Here is a 10,880-nt window from a genome sequence, read left to right on the forward strand (position 1 = left end):
GATCTACATCCTTTTATCATTCTCTCTCTCTCTCTCTCTCTCTCTCTATATATATATATATATATATATATATATTGATTTGTTTCTTCCTCTAAATTTATGTTTTTTAATCTAGTATTTTTGGTAATGATGATTTTTAATGGGTGGCGATGGTTATGAAGTTAGGTTGGGTGTTTGGCGATAGAAGTTAGGATGGTGGCAGTAGGTTAAGGACAACATATATGGGATAGAGTGTGATAGTGTTGGCAATGATCTTAATGATGACAATGATGATGATGATGATGATGATGATGGCAATAGGTGAGAGGGTGAGAGGAGATAATGGTAGAATGGGGTATGATGATTTATCTATGATGCTAATGGCAATATTGATGATGTTGTTGACGGTGGGTGAGGGGCGGCAGCAATGAAATTGGATGGTGACAGTGGAATTGGATGGGATTGGCCAGATAAGAAAATAAAGGATAAAATGAGAATAAATTAGTATTTTCATAAAGAATTAACCATTTTTACTAAGTAAATCTATTATTGACGAGACTTTTAGATATTTTTTATAAATGGATAAAATGAAAACATAGGCCAAAACGTACATTTTTTTATTTTAGAATGGAAGCAACATACGTATATTATAAAGTATGATGTAGAAAAGTGTATCATATTAGTATGACAATTTCTCAAATCTGTGGATCCAATTTGTTGTTAAAAAATAAAAAATGTTATAATATAAAAATTAGGTTTTTCGATTTTTATGTTTAGAAATTAAATATTATTAAAGTTAAATCTAGATCCTTTGATTTGACTTTTTAAAATATTAAAAAAATTACAATATTAAAATCGGATCTTCCAATTTCTATTTTCAAAAAATAAAAAATAAAAAAAAATTGGAAAATGAAATTGGACCCTCCGATTTTATCTTCTCTTTGCCTCTTCACAAATCAGACTGTTCAATTTGTATAATATATAACAACTTTTAAAAAAATAACCTCATATTAAAAAGAAACACTAAGGACTTGTTTGGATGAGTTTCTAATAAAAAAAATTTTTAAATTATTTTTAAAAAAAAATATTTTAGAAAAATAAAAAAATTTATATTTAGATGTTTTGTGTAAAAATATCTTTTCATTTATTAATTATGTTTGAGTACAATAATATAAAATTTTTTTTGTTTATTTATTATGTAAAAATTATATTTTTAAATAATTAAAAAATATATAAATTATAACTTCTAAAATTTTTTATTTTTCTAGTATTTTTATTTTTATTATTAAAAAATTACCACACATGCTTAAAAAAAATTCTTTTTTATTGATTTTTTTTCAATAACTTAATGGCACTCAAATAATTTCTAACCCTATCAATAATAATGTATATCACATCATTTTCATCTATACAAAAAAATCAACTATATTATATATACATAAAAATCAGCCACCAGTGTATATAATATATTTTAAAATATAAAATATATATTAAAAATAAATTAAACTACACATTTATTTGTACATAAATAATCAAATTAAATATATACTAAAAACAGCAATTAGTACAAAATATATATTAAAATATAAAATATATATTAAAAATAAATTAAACAATACATATATTTATATAAATACATAGTGACTAATTTTAATATACAAATAATATTTTTAAAATATAAAATATATATAAAAAATAATGTATAAATAGTATTTTTAATACACAAATACATTGTGATTAATTTTAATATATAAATAATATTTTTTTTAAAATTAGCCCCAAAACGTATCCTTATTTTCTTTTCTTTTTTTTTTTATAAAAAATACCCATAAAAATTAAAAAATTGTTCCACGTTTATATCAACCGCAACTGCCAACAACTAATATATCCAACAACTAATCTTTTAATTTCAATAATTTACCATATACACTTACTTAAGAAAGTAAACCCACGTATCTGAAATAGCACCGCAAAGCGCCACCAATGGCCATGGTCACGGGAACCGACCCGGGAATGGACCAAGAAACCAAGGAAACGGTTCTGACTTTCCTCAACAACTGCTGCCGCCACCACCGCCCTCCCGGCGCGTGCGTCATCGAACTTGTCGACTTCCTCAACTCCCTCCGACTCCACCTGCCGAGTCCCGACTTAGCTCACCTGCTCGTCTCACACCTCTGCTTCGATAACAACCACCCTTGGCTCTGGAAGTTTCTTCACCACGCGCTCTCTTCGCGACTCTTGTTCCCTCTCCAGCTACTCTCTCTACTCTCCTCTAGGGTCATTCCTCACCGACATTCTCACCCTCAGGCTCACGCGCTCTTCCTTGCACTACTAGTGCAACACGCCTTCACCTTCGATCCCGCCACTGTGGAAACACCTTCAACGAAGCTCAAGTAATGTTCTTGTGTTTGGAATTTTGAATGTGAGAAAGTTTTGTTAGTTTTCAATGCATGTAGTACCTTTTAATTTTTTTTTAATCTACTTGTTTGATAAACCCTATTTTATTTATTTATTTTTTAAAATTGTTCATGTTAGGTTCTAGTATGTTGTGGTTTAATTACTACCTTGTTTGGATAATGCAGATTGCAGATAACTATCTAGTTTTAAATGCATGCATGGAGTAAAAACATGATTAAAGTAGCCTCATTGTTAGAAAATTCAGAGTTTAGTAAGTGAACAATGGGTTTAAACATGTTAATTGTGCATTTGGATGGTAGCATTTAGTGAAATTGATAATAATTGCATATTGTGGGTTTACTTGCCTATAAAGGGCTTTTTTGTTATCGTGTTTGTTATGTGTGATACTTGATTGGATTGGTTTGACTTTGACAATATTCCTAGTTCCTATACGTTGTTCTGTTGTTGTTTCAGTTTTACTGTGTTTTTTAGCTTTTGGTGAATGCTAGGTGTTGGACCAGTTACTATCACCATTGTTGTTTTTGTTATTACCATTATCATTTATCATTATAATATTGGACTTACTTCTTAAGGCTAAGAATTGAGGTGCTGCTAATGTGTTTGGGATCCTAAAGGGCTGCCTTGCAACATGCATTTTATTTTTATAGGAGCATTCTTACATTTGAAAAAATTTACACGTTAAAAATTGAATTGAAGGCTTTGTTACAGATGGTTATCTTTTTAAAGTGATTATATTATCTTTTTTCTAATCTTGGTATTTTGCTCAATTTATGGTCTGATGGAAATATTGGTTAATTGTGTTAATTCTAACAATAGCTTTCCTGTCTTACAGGATAATAAATTCTATTGATGTTGCACTTCAGCTTTCTGAAACATATAATATCCGCGATCTGGAATTGGGACATATCTTTGTGCTGTTCTTTTACAGCATTATCATTGCTTTGATTGATAGCACATTAAACGACTGGGGTTTACAAGTATCCACTAGTGAAAGATCATGTTTAGTCCCTATGGGTGACCAGTATATGGAAATTGATCATAAGGTGACCCACAGTTTTGAAAAAGGTGAAAATCATGAACAGATAAGGAAGAAAAATTCCATTTTGGCCTTAGAGATATTGGAAAGTCTAACTGAAAGCAAAAAAGGAGTGGTTCTTCTGCAGTCTGTTCTCTTGAACATGTATTTTCTCCCACTATTTATATTTTTCCACTTTTGTTCAGCAGCCCAATTAAATAGTTTACTCTTTTTACACTACAATATTGCTGCTATAAGAGTAAGACAACAACTCTAGACCAGTTTAACTTCTTGTTTGACTACATATGAGAGTAACATATAGTGTGTAATTTTTTAAAATACAACATTTGTCATCAGTTTTATGTGCATATATTCACTTGATTTCCAGGAATTGTGCTGTGTAATTGACAAATTTATTTTCCCTCTTTTGTGTTTCATCATGGATGATAGGCCTGAAAAATTCAATTGCCTCCTACAGAGGTTTCATTTTCTCGAATCTCTTGAATTGACTTCAGCTGAGCTAATATCAGTAAGTCAAGTTCTAAAAAAAGTGTCTGCAAACATCCGTGCAGTTTCTCATTTCAATTATGGCCCAAGTAAGAATCAGATTGTTGGAAAGTTTGTTGATGTTGGATCACAAAATATGGCATCATTGAGATTCAACTACTCATATTGTCAGTCTCCTTGCTGGGTTCCTCTTGATATTTATATGGAAAACTCTATGGATTCTAAACAGATTCCGACAAAGTCAGCTATTATTGTGCTTACAGGTACATCTGCTGACAGAGTTTTCATTGGATTTAATTTTTTTTTCTGTTATTGTTTATCATTTATGAACAATATGTTTTAGGAAATTTATGTGGTTTCAAGCCTTTCCTAATATTCATGACCTACTTGCAGAATCAATCAAGACATTACAAAAATTTAACCAAGCTAGCTGGCAAGAAACTTTTCTAGCAGTTTGGCTTTCAGCCCTTCGTCTTGTGCAGCGAGTTGAGATTGATCCACATCAATCTTTTGTTTTTATGGTAGGAATTAACAAATAATTAAATTTCTCTCCCTTGGTTTATTGCAGGACCGAGATCCTCCTGAAGGCCCTATTCCCCATCTTGAGGCCCGTATGAGCATGCTTTTGTCTATTGTCCCCTTGGCCATTGCAAATGTTCTAAATGATGACTCCGAACATAGTCTTTCTTCTGTTCAAGTGCCTCTGGAAACTGGATATGGTCATGAAAGGAAGAGTGATGGTTCTAGGAAACTTGGACTGATTTCATCTATTCAGGTCCTTGGGCACTTTTCCAGCCTCCTTTGCCCTCCCACATTGGTTGTAGATGCATCCAACCAGGCAGCTAGAAAAGCAGCAAGCTTCATTTATAGTTCTATGAATGAAAAGAGTGAATCTGCCACTGGCATTCATGCTAATACCAATGTAAAAGCAGGTTGGTTTGGTGAACTTGATCTCTACTTCCATGATTCCATCTGCATTATTTACTGTGAAAAAGGATTAATATCATATACTTGGCACTTCTTCATTATCTTGCCTCCATATCTCTATGATAGTACTAAAGTAATTGATAGCTTTCAGGCGGCAACTTGAGGCATCTCATAGTGGAAGCTTGCATAGCAAGGAATTTAATAGATACATCAGTGTACTTTTGGCCTGGTTATGTCTCTACTTCAGCGAGATCTTTGTCAGATTCATCTCCACTTGAAAAATCGCCGTGGTTAACATTTATGGAAGGAACACCATTAAACGGTTCCCTTATAAATTCGCTCACTGAGACCCCTGCCTCAAGGTTTACTATTATGTAATATGATTTCATTTTGATGTTATCTAAACTGCTGATAATTGTTCTTCACAATTTTTCTTTTGTCCTAGCCTGGCAGAGATAGAGAAGTTATACTATATTGCAATAAATGGATCAGAGGTGGAAAAGCCTGCTGCTGCAAAGATTCTTTGTGGTGCATCCCTCATTCATGGATGGTATATTCAGGTGACAAATCTTACCATATTGAAATTGGAGGTCCTTTTCATAGTATGGTTGCTTATATTATATGTGCTTTAGGCACTCTCTTGAATGTATATTTCTTATATTATATTAATATATAAAAACTATGATTTCATCTATCTAACATCTTAAGTTTTTATAGGGGGACATTTAGACATTGAGTAGTTTAGCATACTGTTTCTCTTTGGCCTTTCACCTAAAAGCTAAAAAAAAAAAAAAATCTTGGACCTGGATGCAAGTTTCACTGGGACTGAACATACTGTTTCTCTTTTTCCTCCTAAGCTGGAAACAAAATTTCAACCTTTTTTTTTTTGGTACTTTGCTGTCTGGATACTAGGTACTCTGTATTATGTCTTAACTTGCACAAACTCTTCAGTGAAAAACACTGCTCAAAACCCTTATTCTGTCTTTTGGTTTTATTGGATTCTAGGTTATTCCGTGATGATACTCCTAATCTTGTTATAGTAATCTTATTACTGTTGTATCCTTATAGACTTATAGTCATGTATTTATTCTGCAGTCAAACTTTTTTCTTCCTGGCAGGAACATGTTGTCCACTTTGTGGTGAAGTTTCTTGCTTCTTCTGTACCTTTAACTCATTCTGGATCTTGGAGCCACTTGATCAATAATATGTCCATGCTAAGTGCTGTCCTCCATGGAGTTTCCTCTGTTGATACAGTTCACATACTATCATTGCATGGTGTAGTAAGTGAATTATGTTTTATAATTAATTTCATTGATGTATGAGCATGATAATCCTTTTGGATTTTTTTTTCTCCATATATTAATGAGGACATAAAATTTTGGGGGTTCACTTGGCAGTTGGCAGCCTGTTGAAACTATTAGGCCTTACATGTGCTTGAAATACGAATTTGACTATCAAATTCTTAATTTTATGCATTGCACTATTGGGACCCCGGTGAATGGTGACTGTTAGTTTAGTAAATCCCATTCTCCTATAAACATTATCCCAGGTAATATTGTTTCACCTTATTCTAATGTATTACTCAATCTACTATTTCCCCCCCTACTTGAGAGGATAGAATTAAAAAGAATGACGGGGTAAGGCATGTTTCCAGTGTGTGGGTGAGTGTGAGGGAAAGGATTTATAATTATGCAATCTGGGCTAAGATACACAATAGTTGGGTGCGAGGAATATAGACAAGGGGAGGGGTGATTGGTGGGATGTCAGAGTTGTAAGGACTTGAGATTGGGAGAGGAGATCTATCCAAGCCTCTCCCAAAATTTAAGCTCTTGTGCCAAATGGAACTGACATTACACTCTTAAATCAATTTCAATTTTGAATTTCAAGCAAAGATTTAAGAGAATTATTCTGGAGATATAAATGAAAGTAGTAGAGAAGAGAAGTATAGATAGTAGATAGAAAGAGAGAAATTCTTAACGGCAGCGTTAAAGTTGATATAAATTGATTTTAAGTTATTAAAAGCAACTGTAGATAGTTCATCCATAGTTCCTTTCCCATTTCTAAGCATTTAGTATAAACATACTGTTCTTAAGTTGAATTTCTTTTCTAGCCACATCTTAATGTCAATAACTCTATCAAGGGTTGTTTTGTGTAGATTCCCACAGTTGCGGCATCTTTATTACCATTATGTGAGGCATTTGGCTCAGTGAAACCAACATCAAATAGCACTAGCAATGAACCTTCAGCATCTCCTTACATGGCTTTTTCTTTGGCATTTCTTTTCCTTATTCGCTTATGGAAATTCTCTAGGCCCCCTCTTGACCAATTTGCAACTGATGGCAGAGGTGCAATTGGAGGTTTGGAGTATCTTTTGTCATTGCACAATAACTGCATTATCTCTTCACAAGAAAAGCTAAAAAGCAATACATCTGATTCCGCATCTGTAAAACCTGTATATATTGATTCATTTCCAAAATTACGAGCCTGGTACTGTCAACAAAAATCTTGCGTTGCTTCATCCCTTTCTGGCCTTTCTACTGGAAATCATCAAGTTGCAAATTTGATCCTAAGCATGATTTACCAGAGGATATCCAAAGGTGTGATTTCATCGAGTAATTCTTCTTCATCGCCAACTAGCAGCAATGCATGTGGTGAAGATGCTTTTCAAAGACCTGTTCTTCCTGCATGGGAAGTACTAGAAGTTCTTCCTTTTGTCCTTGAAGCAATTTTAACTGCTTGTGCTCATGGGAGGCTTTCATCACGGGACTTGACAACAGGTTGGCTTTTCCTATGCATCAATCCAGATTTTGTTTCAGTCAAATTTGTCCTACCTTCTAGTGCCCCTTTAGTGATTGATCACTGAATCATGTAAACTAAATGAACTTGCTGATTCATATTGTTTTTGGTCAAATTTTCTATTTTTTAATAATTTAAACTTTTGGCCTGATTTTGTCAAAGCCAGTGTAATAAATTCTGTTACCATTTCATTATGATTTAAAATACTGAGAACATATTGGGATAATTTGGAAACAAGTATTAATCAATTGTCCATGCACTTAATACACCAAAAAGTTGGTTCCCTTGATTCAGACAAAAGTTAATTGGATAGGTAGCCTTTTCTGTTTCTGGTTCTGACTTCATTGTATCATGGTATCTATTACGTGCCATTTCAATTGCAGGTCTGAGAGACCTTGTTGATTTTCTCCCAGCTTCTCTCACAGCCATTATGGATTACTTTACTTCAGAAGTTACTCGTGGGGTATGGAAACCAGTTCTAATGAATGGAACAGATTGGCCTAGTCCAGCAGCACTTCTTCCATCAATTGAGTCAGAAATAAAAACTATACTAACTTCTGTTGGCGTCGATGTTCCCGGTCATTCTTCCGGTACTTTGCTGATTAAATTAAATACTCTATTTACCTGTTTGAATTCTACTAATTTCCATGCCAAGTCCTAGAAAAAAACATTGCATACATTAGGAAATCGAAAGCAGATGTTCTAATTACAATTTAGCCATTCCATCAATGTTCTAATTAATTATTGACACAGAAAAGCAAATTTTGTGAGAGTAAGCCTCAATGAAATCGTAAAGTTGCTGCAATGCGACATGTAGAGTATGGGATCAAATCCCAGAAATAAGGGCGAAAGGCTGCACACATGGACCTCCCCAAGACCCCTCATTGTAGGAGTCTTGTGCATGGGCTGCCCTATTTTTTTTTTTTTTAAAAAAAAAAATTGTCACTTTGTCTATCCATTGGATTGTTTTCATATTGATTTGTCAGTCCTGTTCATTTATGTATGTATCATAATAGGTAGTCTGATTTTTTTTTAACATGTCCTCATAATGCTTCCTTTATTGACCACAATGCCATCCACCATGCACATGTTTTTGGCTTGCTGCCATTGGCAAAACTAAAGTACATCTGCATACTTGATTGTTTCCTTATCTTTCCTAATAAGGATACTCTAGATTGAACAATCAAAGGCATTTTCATTACTTGACATCTTTATTGTGTGGCAGATGGTTCACCAGTAATGCTTCCTCTACCAATGGCAGTTCTTGTGAGTTTATCCATCACTTTCAAACTCGACAAGAACCTGGAATACATGCATTCCATTACTGGAGCGGCTTTGGAAAATTGTGCATCAGGTTGCCCTTTGCCTAGCATGCCTATAATTGGCTCTCTTTGGGCACAAAAGGTTCGCCGCTGGCACAACTTCATTGTTGTGTCATGTGCACGTTCTGTGTTCAGACACAATAAAGTTTCGGTTGCCCAGCTGTTGAGAAGTTGCTTCTCCTCGTTTCTTGGAACATTGTGCATTTCAAACTCAAAGCTAACTGCCGAATGTCGCATGAATGGTCTGATGGGGAGCACCTTCTCAGCCCATGGTTCCTATCCTTATGTAGCTCCAGGTTTCCTTTTTATTCGGTCTTGTCGAAATATACACAATGTGCGGTATCTAACTGATGTAATCGTAGACCTTGTTACACAATATTCTAATGAATTAGCCGGCACAAGGGCAAGTGCGGCCTCTCGCATAAAATCTAGTGAACCATCACCATCATTGTCCCTAGCCATGCAAAGCGCAAAAGAAGTTGCAATGCTCGGGGCGAGCCTTTTATGTGCAGCGGGTGGTATACTACTAGTTCAGGAATTGTACAAGGAAACTATTCCTACCTGGCTGCTATCAAGGGATGTGAAGCATAACAATGATAGTGTTGTGTGTCACATTCTTGAGGGTTATGCTATGGCATACCTGTTAATACTTTCAGGGTCACTCATATGGGGTGTTGGTGCCAAGTTACCATCATGGACATTCTCTCGAAGGAACCGCACGGTCGGGGTCCATTTGGACTTCTTGGCAGAAGTAATGGAGAGGAAGATTTCACTCAGTTGCCACCCTGTTACATGGAAAACTTATGTGTCAAGTTTGGTGGGGTTTATGATTACGTATGCACCGGCGTGGATTCGAGAAGTGAAGGTGGAGACGCTGAGGAAATTGGCGCACGGATTATGCAGATGGCATAAACATGAACTGGCACTTTCTTTGTTGCAGAGAGGGGGAGTGGCAGCTATGGGAGCTCTTGCTGAACTTGTCAATTTGGTTGAGTTTGAGCAGAGGATTCCGATGCCATGCTCAGGATTGTTTTGAATGAATGAAAACTTAATGTAATGCCAAAATTGTGGATTTTTTTTATTTAAATAAAATAAATATTTTATTTACGAAAATGCATAAATAGTGAGGTATTTACAAAATTGTATTACGAGACATCTTGGATGCTGAGGGTACAACCCAAAAATGAACATATTTTGGTGTCTGGGATTTCGTTCTGTGATTGGGTGATGTCGAGTTATATTCTGGATGCACCTGGAATATGTATTAGGGCAGAGATTGGATACTGAGTATCTAAGATATGCGCAAAAAGCGAATGAGGTTTTAGCATCCAAGATATATACACTACCATAATTCCACCCTCGGCATTCGAGATACAGTCAATGGTCATTTTTTGTCTTAGCACTTGGGACATGTGTATTATGGTTCAGGTGTTGGGACATGTGTATTATGGTTCACGTGTCTCTGTATCCAAGATATGTTGGAGAATAACTTTATTTATAAAGCCCATCCCAATACAATCCCTCCCACAATTCACAAAGGAATAGTTTCTTTCTCTTCACTCCTTTTTGTTTTGATGGAGAATAATAAATTCTTTTTTGTTTATTCCAATGAGATAGTCAATCACGGTGATGAGGGGGTGATTTTTAAGTCTGATAAGACTGTCATGTTGCGTACTAACTGGGTTGATACTCTACATGTGCTAAAGACAGTCAGACAGTCATGCTGAGCAATATGGGGGGGGGGGGAGAATAGGTACCAAGGAGGTCGGGCGAGATCTCTGCACGCGCTTCCGAACGGTAGATTTACCAATTGGTTATTTTGGATTGATGGAGATCAGCATGTGAGGGTAATGTTCGACGTACATGCACGGCTAATGCCGCAACATGTGATGGGGTTGTATGCTGCGATCCGTGAC

At 35.1% G+C, this 10,880-nt stretch overlaps 1 protein-coding gene across 1 annotated transcript; it reads left to right on the forward strand.

The window, feature by feature from the left end:
- The first annotated feature begins 1,934 nt into the window (after nt 1-1,934).
- On the forward strand, nt 1,935-10,231 carry LOC130976442 (mediator of RNA polymerase II transcription subunit 33A-like). Its single transcript, XM_057901312.1, has 11 exons — nt 1,935-2,372; nt 3,230-3,577; nt 3,863-4,182; nt 4,313-4,404; nt 4,488-4,851; nt 4,998-5,208; nt 5,292-5,406; nt 5,965-6,126; nt 7,002-7,623; nt 8,026-8,232; nt 8,868-10,231. Exons 1-11 carry the CDS (start codon nt 1,963-1,965, stop codon nt 9,998-10,000), a joined length of 3,984 nt encoding a protein of 1,327 aa, XP_057757295.1. The 5' UTR covers nt 1,935-1,962; the 3' UTR covers nt 10,001-10,231.
- Nucleotides 10,232-10,880: the final 649 nt, after the last annotated feature.

Source organism: Arachis stenosperma, chromosome 4 (assembly GCF_014773155.1).
Source record: "Arachis stenosperma cultivar V10309 chromosome 4, arast.V10309.gnm1.PFL2, whole genome shotgun sequence".
Classification (NCBI taxonomy): Eukaryota; Viridiplantae; Streptophyta; class Magnoliopsida; order Fabales; family Fabaceae; genus Arachis; species Arachis stenosperma.